The following is a 17,997-nucleotide window of genomic DNA, read 5'->3' as shown; positions in this document are numbered from 1 at the left end:
AACAGAGAAAAGTCTGTTTTCTATATTACAGTTTAAAATCCAAAATTGGGGATAATCCCCCCTCCCAGCCTGCCCCTGCCCAGCTCACCCAGACGTCTGCGTGGAAGATGTGATTTTTTTTTTTTTTTTTTTTAAAGCAAGGATTACTAAGTAAAATACATTTGCAGCACAGTTTGCTATTCCAATACATACAGCAGTTTTTCTCATAGCTATTTCATAGTTAATACAAAGCAGTCGCGATAAAGCAAACATCATAACACAAATGTATTTTTTGATCTTAAAAAAAAAGGGAGAGAGAGAGCGAGAGAGAGAGGGAAAAGGACAGGGGAAAGACAAAGGCTATACTGACATGTATGTACAACCTAATATTGGAACGCCCTTAAAACAACCCATCAGTACATCAGAGAACAGACTTTGACAGGATGAACGGTGCCACACACAGCTGGGTGATATCTCAGTGAACAAAAGGCCTGAGGTTTGGATTGGTTTGGCAAAAAAAAAGGATGAAACCTTTAAGATAAACAAGCTCTAATTTCATTTTCTTCTTTTTTTTTTTTGTAATTTTCTCTCTACAGTATCAGACTACACATGCAAGACGTACAACTAAGTGCAACTGAGTGAAATGTTTGTTTATTTTCTTCTCATTTAATTGAATCATTCCCTATAGGTTTGAACTGAGGTATGCGTACAAACGGTTTTCTCATGCTGTTATCTTTAGTAATGTCGAGCTACAACATGCTGAGAATGTTCTAATCTACCAGCGCTTTTTCTCCTTTTTCAATACCAAACAAACCAGCCAGATGACTGGGGGTTTGTGGATGAGCTCGGCCCTGTTCTCACGATCCTAGCCCGGCTGTAACTGACCCGTCCCACAGCTGCCTGGATATTAAATACATCTTCTGGAAACCACAGATTGCCCTTTTCCTTTTTTAATTAATGAGCGGTGAACTTAAAAAATATAATAATAATAACAATAACTGCCATAAAGTACCTTGTACCCAGCTTATTAGTTGACAGGAGTGTTTTTTAATATAAAAAGTAATAAGTTGACAGAAACTAAACACAATCATAAAGTCTTGCCAATCTTAACAAAGACGCTAAAACCCCTAAAAAATGGCATACAATCATTACAAAGGATACAAATGAAATAAGGAATAAAAGAAGAGAAACATTGAATCATTGTGTGGTCCAGTTGAAGTATAGAATCCGTTTCACATTGTTCTCTGCAAAGCTTTTCCCATTTACCAGTATATTTTTTCTTTTATCTACATACCCTTTATGTTGCACACAAATCTGTTCCTGACCAAAAAGCTCCCTTTTCCACTCACTGGCCCAAAGACAAAAAAAAAAAGTTTCCCTAATTTGGTCATCATGTAGTCAGACTGTCAGCGCCTCCCATTCAGTTTTGGTCACTGCAAACATTACTGCAGCTGTCCTGTTCAAGACACCCCCTTTGGTTTTTAAAAATGAATGAAAACACCAGTTTGAGGAGCACTTCCCTCGATTCGATCTGCCGCTGGCTCAATCGCAGCTGCTGAGATAGTACAGCGGGAGAGAATGGAGGAGAGATATTTGGCCTTATCTGCTATTGCATGGAACACACAACATTGACTTTGTAGTTTATCTTTGGTAGTCACAGAACAAGATATTCAAACACATCAACAACTAAAGCCAAATAAAACATGAAATAATAATAACACTAATAATAAATTAAAAAAAAAAAAAAAATTAAAAGTGGTTGATTGCAGTTTTGAAATTCATGGTTTCTTTAAAAATTTGACTCCCTACCAAAGCTGGAATTTTGTTGCTGCATTACAAAACCACATGTGGATTCCACTCGGTTCAACGCTGTGGACTACAACTATTGGCTTTTTGGGTGACACTGAACGTCGAGGTATCCACAGTCCCTAAAATGGCATGTACTGTATGTTTGGGCCCTTTGTGATGGCTGTCAAATGCTGGAATGTGCAATGTTTAGGTCTTATTGCAAGTCTTGGGATTCTTTTTCCCCTTGATGAAAGAAAAATGAGCATTTCATCTGGTGTGCAATTATTAACACTCACTAAAAAACTTTAAACAAGCCATGCGCGTGATACAAATAAAACTACAGGGAATGCACGTTTATCTTCAAGCACTGAATGAAATTACGGCGTGGAAAAGCAGACACGTTTGATTAACAATGACAGCTGTGTTCAGGAATCACAATTAGTTGGTCTAAATCATTATCTCTGCCGGTGCACACCTGACATTTCCATTTTCCTTTAAAAAACCAGGCGCTTGTGGGTGATCAGAAATTCTGTTGCAGCGCAACATGCTCTGCCATGAGGGGCTGTTTTAAAGTATAATTTCATAAGGATAAATCATAACCTGCATGATTTCTCTGTCATTCATTCGCATCTTAAATTAAACTTCATTGATGCGTGGAGAGAGCCTTCATTATGAGTAGTGCATTGCCAATGGACTTCATGAGCAGGAGGAGGAGGAGGAGAAGGAGGAGGATGGGGGAGGGGGGCGGGCAACACGTCAAGAGTGGTGACTTTTTTTTTCTTCCTTTTTTTTTTGAAGATTGTGGAATAAATGACAGAAAAATACTACTTGGTATCTGACATTCTGCTTCATGTGTGTGTTTAAAAGAACAACATGAAAGGAAATCATAAACATTCATCATCAAGTGCTGACCACACAGAATCTCCACAGCATGGGCATGAGGTCTGATCAGTTTAAAGAAATAAAAAAAAAGATGCAACAACAATAACAGCATTGAATGGAAAAGACACATTATGTTGATATTTTATAACCTCTCACCCCCCCACAAAAAATACACCCAAATAAAAAATCTCTCCCACCCTAGATTGAAACCAATGAGAAGTGTTGAAGGCAGTGACAATGAACAGAAGTCCACACTTGCTCTCCCTCACACACACACACACGCATGGTGTAAATTAAACGTCAGTCATTCTCTCTCTCTCTCTTGAGTTTGTGGTCAGATGTGTGTGTCTGAGAGAGCGAGGGAGAGAGAGTGGATGGGGAGGGAGGGGGGGTTGGTGGGTGGCTGGGGGGGTAGAGATGCAACCCCCTCTTTGCAGTCCGCTGAGTGCGAGTCCGTCCCGGCTGCACGGCGAGGGTCTCTGACCGCGAATACGTCGCCTGCTCCCCCCCACCCCCCCCCACCCCGACCCACCCCCCGTACCAAGCAAGTCCAATCCCGCACATGAGTAGAAATGAAGTTTGTTTTCACTTTTTTTAAGTTTTATTTGAATCAAAAGTAGAAAGTAATCAGAAGAAAAAAATCCCTCGCCTGGGGGCGTGTTTTTTTTTGTATGTGTGTTCTTGCTATGTATTGTAATGGCACTAAAAAGTTAACTTGGAGACATTTGAGCGCTGTCTTCAGTGGCTGAGACTGCAGTTCAGTGTTTGTTATCTGCGGAGCCTTTCCGTCTCCCAGATGACCCAGACTGCCTCTGCCTCTGAGGCTGGGGAGGGGGGAGCGGGGGGGGCGCGCGGTGCTATAGCCTTACAGCATATCGTCGTGGCCCTGGTCGTCGTCGTAGTCTCTGTGGTGATCGAAATCCGGACTGTGATTGGCAGTCGTTACCAGGGAGAGGGGCCCTTCGTGGTCTTCGGGGTCCAGTGGTTCCTCCTTAACGCTGATGTGATGCCTGGAGGAGGAGAGCAGAGTCAAGAATTGTAGCTCCAGTTCTGCTATCTTTAACTTTCTTACATTTTTTCTTTTCATAACCTTTCACACACGCAGGCACAGATACAGGGCTGTGCTGATTCTGTTTATAAAGAAGGAAACAGGGGAACAAAAACAAATGTCTGGCTTCAATGAGACTGTGAGCGGGGGCCTCACTGGTGCTGATGATAATTTCAGCTTCCTTTTGAGGTATTCCAATCCCGGCAAAGCTGCAGGCTTTTTATTTTCATGGCAACCGACAACAGGGTATTCACTTAGAATTGATAAATGAGGAAGATTAACAACGTGAGACGAGGAGAGGAGAGAATGGACTGTGTGCGGAGCGAGTGGGCTGCCGTTGTCAGCCTCCTGGTGGCGGAGGATCAGCGGCGCGCTGTGTGTTCCCCTTCCTGCTCGTTAACATGCACAACCTGCAAGGCGGGTCTCCAGAGGACGACCCCGAGCCGGCTTCTATCATTAATCAACTTCAAGCAAACACAGCGACCAGACACTGCCGTACATGCTTTAAACTCCAGAATTAATGCATATTTTCAAGCAAGTGTCAATAAGGGAAGAAAAGCGCTGGCAGGAAAGGCGCGCAAGGAGAGCAGCAGCGGCTCACTCGGCACAACACTGTGATAAGGAACAGAGCCCTTATGAGAATAATAACGCTGTCACTTGTAAACAAGGCAAAAACATGAGCCCCCCCCCCCAAGCTCACAGCCTGGGCGAAAGAGGCGCTAAAGAGATGAGATCTGCCAAATTTCTCATTACAGAAGCAGAACAGGAATAAAGCGCAGGGGGGAAGAGGAGGCCTGGCTGTGGCAGAAAGGAGGAGAAAAATAAAAAAGTAAAAACATTATGAGCAGCTGCAGGGGACTTGCCGCTCTAACCCGCGGTGCCAGGCTGCTGTAGTGGAGGTAGAGCGGTGTCAGGATGAGGCACCAGGCTCATTTACTACAACAACAAGGGACAACTGGCACAGTCTTCACCGCCAAAGCCCACATTTGATTTATTCTCACCAGGACGTCTTGTGTGATTTGCAAGCATTGTGATGGAGACACTCTTATGCTAATGAGCCAACATATTTTTGTGTGAATTATAAAAAGGGGGAAAAAGTAAAGTCAGCTTTTCTATCACTTTCACATCAAAGTAACTCCACAAGTGCTGTTGCCTCGGGTCTGACTCTGTGGCTGCAGGGCAGACATGAAATTGTTATTATTATGCTATTGAACTGCATGCTGATTCCACACTTTGCTTATAATTAGCCGTCTCTGGATACCTGATTCTCGTCTGGCTGTTTAAGAGAAGTGCTCTGGTTTCCGTGCAGTGTTAAAAAGCTGCGTCCTGTCAAACCGGCAGCAACACTGGCACATGTGGAAAACACATGTTGTTGCGCAGTTAACAGTAGTGATGAGCTTGTATTTGGAAGCAAAGCATCACAGTATAAGAGGGATATTTATCACACATGTTAGTTTATTGCTCATTGCCTGAGCAGGAGGAGACTTGCAGTGATGGTGCTGCTGTACATAACATTTAATGCTCAATCCGTAGGCATGAAACAGTGGGTATGTTTTGTTAATAAGAGAATAAAGTTCTTTAAAAGCAAAAGAAAACAGATTTAACTCATTTTGTGCTTGAATAAAGCTTATAGACATAATTATGGAGAAGGAGTTTGTGAGCTCCATCAGCCTAAAGATAGAAGCAGAGGGGCAGAGGGAGAAGCAGGCTGCCTTTAGGCCAGCACACCCATCCTGTCTCTGCCTTTCCTGTTCCACAGCCACGCTCAGAGCTATGTTCACAGTGATTAGGGATGGCACTTTCCTCCATTTGGCCAGGAGCTCATTACTGCACCTTTTTTTTTTGTTTTCAGGCAGAATTTCCCCCAAGCTCAGACATTTCAGGAGGCCATCCCTGAGTCTACCCGTGCTGTGCATCGGTGGTCTGCCCCCACATCTGGAAACGATGCAGCGTGTGCTGTATTATTTTAGGCTTCAAACAACTTAGCAGACACTCCTATACAACAAGTGAACGGGGAGCTGCGGTTTCCAGGCCGACCGCAACTTTCCTACATGAGAATCTTGGATGATGTCCTCCAGACTAATTATGCTTTTGTGTTGTTTTTTCTTGCAGCGGCTCAGAGGCGTTTGTGAAGGTGTTGCGGCTCGTGTTTCACCATGTCGGAGCCAACAGCTCTGTTACTCTGCATTCTGGCATTTTGTAAATATTTGAACAAATTGGACGGCTGATAATGGCGGGACTCAGACAGACAGCAGGACATATAAAGGAGAGTTCATAAACCCGCTGTTAAAATAACAGAGGGGCTCCGGCCTTTTCTTTCTTCGAAAAGGTGGAGTTTCCTTTTCTGCAGGGAGGCCAGCCACGGCTCTGGCCATGACCCCACACACACCACTCCAATATCATCCCTCTTCACTTTATTTATTGTCCTCTCCGGTATTGTTTCTCTTTCATCTAATGCCATGCATTAGGTAATTTTAGAGCATTTTGGGTGGGCATTGAAATCATTTTCTATCCAACTCTATTTAGAGCATTGCTGTCTCTGTGGAGCAGACAGCTCAAACTCTTTCCCCCTCTTCTCTTTTCTTACACACATTGTGGTGGGGATAGAAAGCGCGTGCGTGCCACTCACATAGCTGGCAGGGGCGAGCGTCCCGGGCTGCTGTCACTGCCGTTGCTGTTTCCATGGTCCATCGCTCCATTCATCTCCTCACGGATGGCGTTGGCCAGGGAGTTGAGGGTGGGACTTCCAATGGAAGCAGTAGTGTATAGAGGTATGTTGTTTTCTGCCATTGAAGCCTGAAAAGGAAAGCCCGAAGCATTAAATGTGAAACGGAAGAGAGTTGTCAGCACTTTCTCACTTGCCCATCACTCTTTTCATACCAGTACAACCCCTTCAAAACAAAGACTAGAGGAGAGATTTTGTATTATTTTGTATTTTTTAGAAGTTCAGAGCAAGGCAGCTAAAGATGAAGTCACTTTTTATTTTTTACCTGGAAGGCAGCAGAGAGGGTCGGACCATAGCCCAAGCTGGTCTGAATGTTCTTCACTAAGGCTGGACTTCTGCAAACAGAGAACAATTAAATTACAAACCACAGACTCATGTCTCACCTAGCATGCATTCCTCAGCTGCAGTATCTTATTTCATAAAAAGAAATCAATGCACTTTGTATAAGAACTAAACACATTTACTGGTGTAGTAATGTGGATATTAAGGCTATAGTTCTAAGATGTTCAATCACTTCACAATACCACACAACTACCTTCAACACTTTGCATTTCATGGGAAGAAAGAACAAGTTGATGGAAGCAGATCTTGTGAAAGCATGATGGATGTCGAGCTAAACACAAAAAGCATGATGACAACACTGAACGGGGGAGGGGAAGGGGGGAGCATGCAGGTAGGGCTGGACCTCTGGAGTTTGCAGCGCAGGCGGAAGTGCTTACTGTACGAGCAGCTCCTCAAAGTTCTCATCAGCGGCGTATTTCCGAGGGCGGCCTCGCTGTATGTGGCGGCCGCGCTTAAACTCCTCATCATCAACGGTCCAAAAGGACCCAAACTCATCCTCTACTCTCACAAAGCACTTATGCAGGGAAAGGTTGGTGCGAATGGCACCCTGGGAAAGCAAACCAGCGGGGAGGGAGCAGGGGCAGCCAGATGCAGATGCAGTGATCAACAGGACAGACAGAGGATGGACAGACAGACACAGGGAGGAGGGCAGAGGGTGAGGATCCAAATGAAAATAAGCCACTGTGGGTTATAAGGCATCACCAAAAGGCTACTGAAAGCATGGAGGGGAGGGCACCCCAAAGCAAGAAGGGACTTTGGATGTTATGGCACACAGACAATGAGATGAAGCAGCAGCAGCCTCTTCCCATCAGTGAGACAGACGCTAGTCAGGGCTCAAAAGGCCAAACCTACCCACTGATCTTTTGAGGCCGTCTCTTTTGGAACTCTATTTCGTCGACTGTCCAGACAGCCCCTTTTACGTTTTCTACCCGCACAAAACACTTGTGAAGACTAAGATTATGCCGGACTGCATTCTGCAGTTGGTGTGAAAACAAAGAGAGAAAAGGAAAGGTTGCTATCAGTACAGTAAACATTGTCTGCATGGGGGAAAAAAATCATTTCAAAGAAGAAATATTATGACAGGCACTGGATGAAACCTGAATGAAAACAATAAATAAACCAGAATGTTATTGGCAGTAAATGGTCACAAAGTTTCAAATGACTTAAACAACAAGTAAATATTTCTTGGTTTCCATGGCAATAGAGTCAGTGACATACTTTTTTTCTTATCACTCACAACACTGCCTTTTCTGATCAGTCAGTACAAATGTAATGAGTGAAATGCAGAAAACTAACATTTCACTCATGGGTTCTGAGTCATTTAGATGCATCACAATGTGAGGAAAAAGAGCTATTAAAACTTAAATCCAGGGTCCAATCCAAACCATTTAGGCATGAAAGTACACCTGCATATATCATCCCTTTGTTATTCCAGGAGCTACACTGAGTGCATGTGTGTATATTAAGTATGTGTGTGTATAGAGAGAGAGTTGTGGAATCCAGTGTTTAGAACACCAATGTGCCCCTATGGAAGGGTTGTCAGTGAGTGTGGGAGCTGATGGAGGACGGGGGTGGAGCAAGGTGGTGGTAGTGTGAGTGTGAGTGTGTATGTTGGGTCTCATCCAGCTGCGTGTCACAGACCAGCTAAGGCTGAGGCTCATTCAAATCTCCCTTTCTGACTCCAGTCAATTTCTTTTTTTAGATTATTGTTTTGTTTTTGTTGTGTGTGTGACTGTGTGTGTGTGTATATGTGTGTTTGTGGCCTGGTGGAAAACAGAGTGTTCCCTTCTGAAGTAAGTGTGAGAGGCTCAGCCAGGAGTCACTGGCAGAGCACTGCTATGTTAGACTAATGCCACCCACCACCAGAACATCCCCACATATTACTAGGAGATTTTCATTTTCTTCGCTCTCTGTCTTCTTTTTTCGTTTTCACAAGAATGCACATATTCCTCTCTTTGGTTTTTCTATGTGGTTCACATGTTTGCTTAAAGGGCGGTTCATTTGGACTGAATAAGTGGAGTATTGTTATATGTTTGGGTAGAGGTTAATTTATAAAGGTATTACGCCTGGCTATCATTTCATTCTCCCCAACATCAACACAACATCTCCTTCTGGTTTAAAGAAGTCAGGAAGAACAGCAAAATTACCTTCCACGTTGCTGCGTTGCGCCTAAAATATGCAAACATTCGTGTGAACCAGTTGTAGATTTCATTTAGTGTTAGCTGCTTTTCTGGAGATTCGAGGATTGCCTGGATGAGGAACAGTGACAGAAACAAACATTTACAATTTTGCTCCCTTCACAGAGTGATCAATAATTCACAAGAGGCATGCAGGTTTGTGTGTGTTCTCTCGAGAAAAACACAGAGAAGAGCAAAGAAACTGTCTCTGTGAAGTGTACTCCCTACTCTGTTTATAGAAGTCTTCTGCACTTTTCATTCAAAACGGCATATTTGAATATATTTTCCTTTGTGGGTGTAAATGAAGGGCAAGCGAAAACATTTCTCAGGCAGATTACAGGGCAGCAATTATGGCCGGCTCAGATTAATTCCTGAGATCCCAGATTACCGTGGCCGAGCAATAATTGACTGGCCATCTTAAAACAGGTTCATCCCTACTGTTGTGTGAAATGAATTTGGTAATAATCACAGCCACTGGAATGCTTAATCAAATGCAATTGTCATATGTGGCTGTTTTTCTGAATCCTGTACGCATTCTTGCACTCATTTGAAGATGGTTAATCTGCTCCTCTGTCTAAATTGTATTTGAAATTTAACAAGGAAGGAAGAGAGAAATAAGCGGAATAACTGTAGTTTGTGACCTTCTAAATAGCTGACTGTATATCCGCTGTATTCCTCACTGTGACTAGGCAGGGTGAAGGCTATTGAAGGCCCTGTTTTCCTAAATGTAGATGGATTAAAAAGCAGTCTCCTTACCTGTCTTATTAATGAGGCATACGTGAACGGCGGTCTAACATCTGCATTCATGTAAAACTCTTTGTTTTGACTGAGATCTGCGCACAGGGAACAAACACAAACTGTGTCAATATGGAATAAAATGATCAGGTGTCAACACAAATGTCCCATCAGAGGCTGAAAACACAAATTACAGCATGATTACATGGTTGTGCATACAGTCAGTCATTGTGCAGTTCCATGTATTTAATTGTGAGTGTGTGTGTTTATCCTGCAGTACCTGGAGAAATGGGCATGTTGTACTTTTCTGAGTAGCGCCGTCGCATGGGGCCCATGCTGTGGAGGCTGTTGGCTGTGATGACGGAGTGGGTCTGGGACAGGGGTGTGAGGGGTGCCGTTGGTGTGGTGGGGGTCTGGGGCAGGCTCAGAGGAGGAGAGGCCTCAGGGGCCGATTTGGACAATGTGACGTTGGACACCAGGTTGAGCTGAGGAGACAGACAGACAGACAGACAGGAGCACAGTTAGTCCTCTAATTACCCATGTGTCTCAGACGCCTCATTGGCTATGCATATCTCCACTCTAATTGCAGGCAGGCCCTGAGATGATCCATGAACGTTTGCTAAATGTTTGGAAAACAACCCTGGAGGCCCCACTCCTCCACCTCCTCTATTCTTCACGCTCTGCTCTCTCCTCCCTCCCTCTCTATTGCTGCCGTGTTCCCAGCTTTCTGTCTCATCGCCTTTTGTTAAATCTTTTGTCCCCCCTTGTCCTGTTTGGACAACACACCCCCACCTCATCCACCCACTGTGGATCCGCAGCATTGTAAGTGGTGAGGGTCGAGTGGAGTGAGGAAAGATGGGCGGCCCGAACAGCTCTGAAAAATGACAGTGTGCTTCTCACCTACCGCTGAGCAGCCCCGCTAATAAGGCAGCCAGAGGAAGAAGCCAATCTGGGCTAATTACAAGCTGAAATTGTATTGTGAGGACTCTAATTAGGAGCTGCTTATGGAGGTGATCTGATGATTAACTACTGTATCTGACTGACCTCCATCATCAGGGCCACGATGGCCATGGTAAAGATGGCCTCACAGTGTTTTCATGGACAGCCTTATGTAGAAAATATTTGGTTTTACCGCTGAGCACTGTGTGTGGATGGGCTGGGTGGGCTGGGGAGAAGGAGGGATTTAAGTAATAATGGCTACAAGGTAAACTAATTATGGCAAGTGCTCCTAAGGTATAGCATGGCTTCCAGCAGCTGTGGCGGCTGTGAGCCAAGTGCCAAGCCTCCATACTGGAGCAGCAGTCAAGTGGAAAATTCTAGCCTGACCCCCTGCTCCAGCTATTAATTGGCAGGAAAACTAATGACACAGATACATATTCCAACAAAATTGTTCTAATTGCTAATTTGCCGAAGGAGGCCAGTTTCCAAATTAAACATGACTTCAGACTGTGAGAAAAATTGAAAAGAGAAAATACAGAGAGAGAAATGGGGAGCTAGGAAAAAAAGGGAGACGTGTTGGTGGGACACATCTCATCTGTGACATAATTTGTTGATCACCAGGAGATCAGACATGATGACTGACAACAGACAGGTGACTGTACAAAGCAACGCAGATCCTGTTCAGCCACCAATTATTACCAGCATGTATAATATAGAGCTCAGAAATCCAAGGTTGCCACTCCCAGAATTCAGTATTGACATGACACTGTCACAACAATATTTTTTGGTTTATTTAGAATTAATTTACACGTTTGTTTTTTTATTTTACAAAAAAAAGGACCCTATTAAATTATTACGTTGCAAACTACTCTCACCAAAATTAGAGACGGACATGTGTCCAAGTCTTTACAATGTCTATTTATGTTTTGGAGGCTGAACTCTGGCTTTCTGGCAGAGTCTGCCCAAATAATTTGGATTACTGCTGGGATGCACAAATGTAGACTACATCCTCACCAACAGTAGCAGAAGACGTGTTATTCTAAATCACGAGCAAAATAAATCACACTAGGGTTCGCGTGTTTCTGACACAATGCTATCAATAGAATGGGGCTGCGGTGTTGACTTCTCTTCCTGTGGATTAGCAGGCTTTGTTTCATGTTTCATCCATATTCCCTGGCAATAAACACAGAGAGGCTTCAACAATAGGCCAGACAGGCTGGTAATAGCCTTGCCTTTGTTTGCCTCACCATTTGGGCTCACTCCAGTGCCTAGACAAAATGAGACTTCAGACTGAAATTAATTAAATGGTAATTGGTGATCTAATTATACTGGCTTTGACTCGGCAAGCTGCTAAAGAAAATAAACAAAAAGTCCCTCCTTAATTATGTATGGCGTAAAAGGTCAGATTTCTGACAAGAATGCTTAGTGACACCGAGTGCAGACACCCACCCACACACTCAGAGGCAAATACAAACACACACATACACGGGCATACACACACAGAGAACAGGCATTGCTAATGTGGCACATTTTGTTTTGATCCCCCCCCCCCCCAATCCACCTCAGAAGAATAAAATGAGTCCTATTCATCTGACGTGGTACATGCACAGTATCAGTTTGTTTGTCTTTAATTATAACTAAATGTAAACCGGCAAATTCATCTGTGCTACTCTGCTGTGACAGTTGGCTACTTACACATGCCTTTATTATATGCAACAGCACAGAACAGCAGAAAAGCATAACTAGCAATTACTGGAAGAACACAATTGTTTCTTCAGAGTAGCTCCATTCAGCCCTGAGAATACTTTCATTCTGCATCTACTAAAAGGAAGATTTTTTCCTTTTTTTTTTTTGGTGGCCACTGCAATCTCACTAAAGCCTCAGTGGGGCCACGGGCCCTGACCTGTGCAGGTCCACCACTCACCCAGCCGAAGCCAGACATATTTATCATAGCATTTCATAGCGGCTCACAGCAGGCAAAGTAGCGCTGGAGAATGGGAGTCTATTTATTTGAATAAAAATCCCAGCTTGCCCCCTTGAGAGTGTTAACGCTGAGCTTTGACACAGCCATTCTCATAGGCCCCGGGGAGAGAGGAAAGGTAGTGAACTCAAGATGCTATCTGCCGCCCCTACCACTTTTCATATACAAATGTCTCTGTGTCAGAGCCCTCGTTTTGCACTCTAATCTACACAATCAGTGTGTGTGACACAGGCGCAGCTTTTACAGACAGCCCATTGTCGTCCGACATCTCCGGGCGCTTTATGTTGACGGGCTGCGCTGCGTTCAGCTCACATGCAGCCTCTGCACGTCAATGGCCACCTCACTGACTGTAAATAAATGATCCAAGCTGCACTGAGACAAGACTCCTGCATGTATATTGTGCGTCTGTGTGCGTGATTTCAGATTCACGCCCTGCAGTGAAATGATCTTTGCACATTTGGCTCCCTGAATGAACTGTCATACAGGCTGAAATATGGTGGTGAGGCCCCTTCTTAAACATGACAAAATAGCGCAGACACTTAAATGCCATATGTTAAGCCCTTGCCCCTATAGGATAGGGATTAAGCAGTAGGCTTTATGGCGTGGCATATATTAAGAGTGATAAGCATGATGTCTGGAATGTGTCAAGAAGATAATAAATTGATCTGCTGTTACATTTATTCACATCAGTTGTTCACCTGCAACATATTTTGGTGAACCACCACTGAGACATTTCCTTTTCTTTTCTCATCCTGCATAATTAGCATTTTTACAAAATGACCTTTGTTCACTCTTCATTCTGTTGTTGACTATGATACCAAACTCAATTTAAACAACATTTAAGTCAAAGATTAGCTTCTGTTTAGATCTTATTTCACCAATTACTTTTAAAGGTGGCTGAGGGTAATTCCTTAAAAATGTTCAACCCTAAACAAAGATGTCCTGAGGGAAGCATCTGTTATCATAGAATATCAATATTAAAATCAAAATCAGCAGGTGCTGCTACCACCTATATTTTGGAATGGCATCAGCTAGCATATCTGTACATATCAATCTATAATACTTTAATTTCAGCCAACTATATTATAATTATATTATTATTATTATTCTATATGCATTAGAATAAATAGTTCTTATATTTTATGTTATGTGGCAGGAAAGTACTTTGTAACTTATCTTTTAAAAGCACTAAAAATAAATGTCTATCTATAAAATATAATGTCTGTTATTATTATTGCTGTATTTCTATCTCTGCTTTTTTTCTGTCTGCCCAAACAGGCACTGGTTCTCTGGAGCTGAGGCTGTTACAGAGTGTGCATCCAGTTCATCACAGACACCAAATTGAATCTCGGATGTCAGCAGATGTGGTCCAAACAATATTTACTGCCTCCCTCCAGAGAACAGCTGTTTTTATTTAGCAGATAAATAAGGAGATGGAGGAAGGAATTAATGAATACATGTGTGCCAATTAAGACAAACAAAAGGATGGGGGGAGGGACAAGAGAAAGACGTATGACAAGGTTGCTGCTCACCGGCTGTGGGGTGGCTTTGGGCTCCGTGGACTTGACATGAAGGTGCGTCATCATAGCTTGCAGACGTTCTTTGTCTTTCGCTAGCTGTAATGAGGGAAGAGAACACATTACATTTTTTATATACAAAAAGAAAAAATCTCTACTTTAATTAATTCCATACATTCCTTTGCAGCGAAGGCATCCTTTACAATGAGCTTGTTGGAACAAATCCATCTTTTTGCTCTCGAGACCATCTAATTATTTGTTCTCAAAATGCTTTTGGAAGCTGTCAACAACTCTGCACTTCAGACAATCTAACTACTGTCTCCAATTCAAGGTTAAAAGATACTGCTTCTCATTGCCAATAACAAGCCTGGGCCCTTTCTACCTGTCTGAAACTCAGCGCTGTCTTAGCTGCCAGCTTAAATCACGGTGATAGGCTGCATGCAGAGGAAGTCTGTGTCTGATAAACCTTCACACCATCCCTCTGGATAATGTACCAGCAGAGTGGAAATAACAGGACGTTGGTATGGTGTAATGTTTGAGCAACTGAACTCTCATTGTTTAAGTTTAACATCCTGTAAACCACAACTGTTTTATACTCATTATCAGTCATTTTAGGGTATTATGTGGCTAATATGTGAACCACAAGAGAATGCAGCACAGAATCTGGAATACATTACAAGGTAATTCATAAAAATACTGTTTAATGGAACGGTTGGTTTTATAATAATAAATACGGCAACCTTACATTAGCAATGTGGTCAGCATTTAACCCACCACCCTTACACATACACACATATGACACACAAGCCATTATAATGCCCCCATGATGGGATCACTGTGAACGATGACTTTTCCCATAAGTGCATTCTTAATGTACACATGCAGATTTTTCTTTTATCACAGAAAAAGGCAATGAAAGATCACACATAGCTGTATTAAAACCACCGACTGTCAAAAGTTTTCTGCGGTAGTGTTTTCTTTAAAGTCACTCAGCAGTGAGCGCCCATCCGCACCACGCTGCCGAGTCATTTCACCAAGTGTTTTATTGTTGGTGCCAAACAGTTAAAAGTCATAAATAACTTTAAAACCCAGTAAAATTCAAAATGTAATTATCTTCTCTACTTAGCCCCGGGCCCTTCATATATCTTTTCCTGGCTGTCATGCATACATAACACATTTTTAATGACTGATTACTTGCAAATGTACAAAATTATTTCATTCTTCTGCCCCAACCCCCGCCTTCCATGAGTGACCCCGTGGCTGATATCAGACGGACAGGGAGGGGTTCAGCAGACACTGAGGAAGTGTCAGGAGAAGAAGACACATAAATATTTGGGCCAAAACAAACTGAGAGACAATACCTGCAGCTCCAGCTGTTGTACGACCTGCATTTGCACCCGACACTGGGCCGTGCTCCTGTCATCCAGGGCGTGCTCATTGTTAAGATGCCTGGAAAACAAAAAACAGAGAACACACAAAAAAAAGCTGTCAGTTTGACTTCTGCAGCCTCTTATATGTAAGAAACAAAAGTCTTGTAATGTGTGGTTTAATAATGCGATCTGGTAATTGGGTAAAGCCCAATGTATAGAGAATATGTGGTAAATAACCATGCAGAGCTTCACATACTGCACAGATTACACACACACCAAATCTGCAGAACCAGAAGAAACACTTCTTTTAACATACAAGAATGACACTCAATATTTCATGGCAGTCATGTCTGCTCCAACTACAGCTCACAGATAAGAGGAATGATTGAAGAATTTCAGGTTGGACTCCTTTGCTAAATTATGCACTGGCGCCCTGATGCCATTTCTTCTGACTCCAGCTTCCTTTTGCCTTCTTGAATTTGCCCCCCTTTTTTTGGTGTTTTTTCTGCTAATTGTGTCATTAAAATTAAGGGAATTCAAATAAAGCCAGACCAAATGGCGAGGACAACAGGGCGAGGAGATGGGATCTGTCACAAACTTGAATTATGGATATAATTATGCATGATTATTTTATACAGGGAAGATGTTCTCTTTTCCTGTACGTTTATAACTAATCTAAATAAGTAGCTTGCTGGGTAGCAGACGAGGGTTTTTTTCTGTGATTTATATAAAATGGTGGAGATAAGGTTCACGAGTGAAGGAAATATGATTGGAGGAATTTTATCAGCCGCCGCATGAATTACTGTTTGAAAATGCTTATGCAGGGGCATTTCATTAATCATTTAATCATAATCCGAGCAGGATGTTTGAACTGATTTCACAAATACCCTTTCATTTCACTACTTCATTATGCTCGCTAATGGATCCAATATATTATATATATCATAAATTATATCACATCTTCGGTGACCATGTAGGTCACTGTCACTAGGCATGTCTGTGTGCACACAGTGGCGCCGGCAGATGGGAGAGAGGTGTGTGTGTAACGCAGCTGCCTTTTCAAATGCACTTTTTCTGTCATTTACTGCAAATCAAAAATAGCCAGAGTCGACCTGTGAAGGCACAGACAGTCGCAGCGCTGGCGTTATGATAGCCCAATAAATTTGACGCCGTTGCTTTATGTACAGACAACACATTTGTGCATTAAACAGCACAGACGCTCAGAAAACAGACACATGTGAAGGGAAGGGAAATTGATAGTGCTCTGCTTGAAATGTGAAGGTTTCTGTTCAGCTGTGGTATTTTCAACCTTGAGGTGAATGATTTAAATCTTTATGGGAAACGTGGTCTCTCTTCTCCCCCCCCCTTCAGGTCCTCCTATTGTGTTTTGATAATACATTTTTCAAAATGACTGTGATATACATTCAGTGCTTGAAGTTAATTATTGTGGCGAAAAAGAAATTAAAAAGGCATATTTAAAGAAAGCGTGGGCAATAACCCCCTCTTGCTGAAATCAATTCAGACCTTCTTCTGGGCTTTCCATTTGTTTGAGTCAAATAAATGCCCATTTAATTAAGTAGGTCGGAAAATGAAACTGGTAAACATTTCAGGACATCTTACTAAATTTCAAAGAAGAAAATAATAGGTAAAGACGTTTCAACTTCAATTTAACTGGCACAGACTGAATTTTCAATGAAGGGTGGCCTACGTGAGCAGCTTTGGAATTTCTCTGTTCATAGGAGACATGTGCCCTGCTTCTTTTCATCCTTTGTTACATTCCACTTTATTTCTTCTAATGACATGGAGAGTCACAGTGCATAATTAATAGGAAATGAAATATTCAAATGGCCCTAATGCAGCCTTGAGAGGAGTGTCTGGACACGGGAGCATGGGATACGGGGGAATTGACATCGAGAGAGACTATGAACGTTGGCATGTGTCACTTTCTGGACTTCAAATGAAGCCACTTTTAAAAGCTCTCTGGCAGGATGACAGCCCCTAATGTAAATTGCCACAATAAAACAAGTTAAATAGACATTCCTGTAACAGTGGGCTTTTTACATATCAGTTAGTTCGCCTTTTTTTTCCCTTTACAATTTCTAATTATATAGACTGGACCCAGAGCTTAAGGCTGTCTCTGAGGAAGGTTTATCATCTTCACTGTTTGGTGGAATTTAAATTAAATCACACATCTTTACAATAGTATTTACATTTAAATGCATTAAAGATTTTGGTGCATATTTCTAATTATTTCCACAGTATTAAGTATTAAAACATAGTACAGAGCATTAAAATCATTAATTTTATGTAAGGATTACAGTTTTTAAACTTGATTTTACATTATTTTACGTTTGGCTTATTTGTGGTTTTTCATGAGATCTGAATGGTGTGCAGTGGTGCAAAACAATTGCTCCGTGGTGTTGAGGTGTGAGAGAGGAGTGTTTCAGCAGGCAGGCAGTGCAGCACTAGAGGGCACTGCAGTGTTTCCCTGGCTCTGACCTCTGACTGGACACA

The 17,997-nt window shown here is 42.5% G+C and overlaps 1 protein-coding gene across 9 annotated transcripts in view; it reads right to left on the bottom strand.

Moving 5' to 3' along the window:
• Positions 1-3,171: 3,171 nt before the first annotated feature.
• foxp1b (forkhead box P1b) overlaps positions 3,172-17,997 on the bottom strand; it is a 145,262-nt gene continuing 130,436 nt past the window's right edge. For 6 of the 9 annotated variants that reach the window (XM_051414121.1, XM_051414124.1, XM_051414122.1 and 3 more), the window contains 9 exons: positions 15,475-15,562; positions 14,129-14,212; positions 9,957-10,161; positions 9,698-9,774; positions 8,912-9,013; positions 7,142-7,311; positions 6,688-6,757; positions 6,327-6,493; positions 3,172-3,659 (listed from right to left, as the gene is read on the bottom strand). In XM_051414121.1, coding sequence (XP_051270081.1) covers positions 3,515-3,659; positions 6,327-6,493; positions 6,688-6,757; positions 7,142-7,311; positions 8,912-9,013; positions 9,698-9,774; positions 9,957-10,161; positions 14,129-14,212; positions 15,475-15,562 — 1,108 coding nt within the window. In that variant the 3' untranslated portion in view covers positions 3,172-3,514. Of the gene's footprint in view, positions 3,660-6,326; positions 6,494-6,687; positions 6,758-7,141; positions 7,312-7,616; positions 7,739-8,911; positions 9,014-9,697; positions 9,775-9,956; positions 10,162-14,128; positions 14,213-15,474; positions 15,563-17,997 lie in introns of all 9 variants that reach the window. The other 3 variants (XM_051414127.1, XM_051414129.1, XM_051414128.1) reach the window with 1 other exon arrangement.

Source organism: Dicentrarchus labrax, unplaced genomic scaffold (assembly GCF_905237075.1).
Source record: "Dicentrarchus labrax unplaced genomic scaffold, dlabrax2021, whole genome shotgun sequence".
Taxonomy (NCBI): Eukaryota; Metazoa; Chordata; class Actinopteri; family Moronidae; genus Dicentrarchus; species Dicentrarchus labrax.
This window is presented reverse-complemented; position numbering and strand designations above follow the sequence as displayed.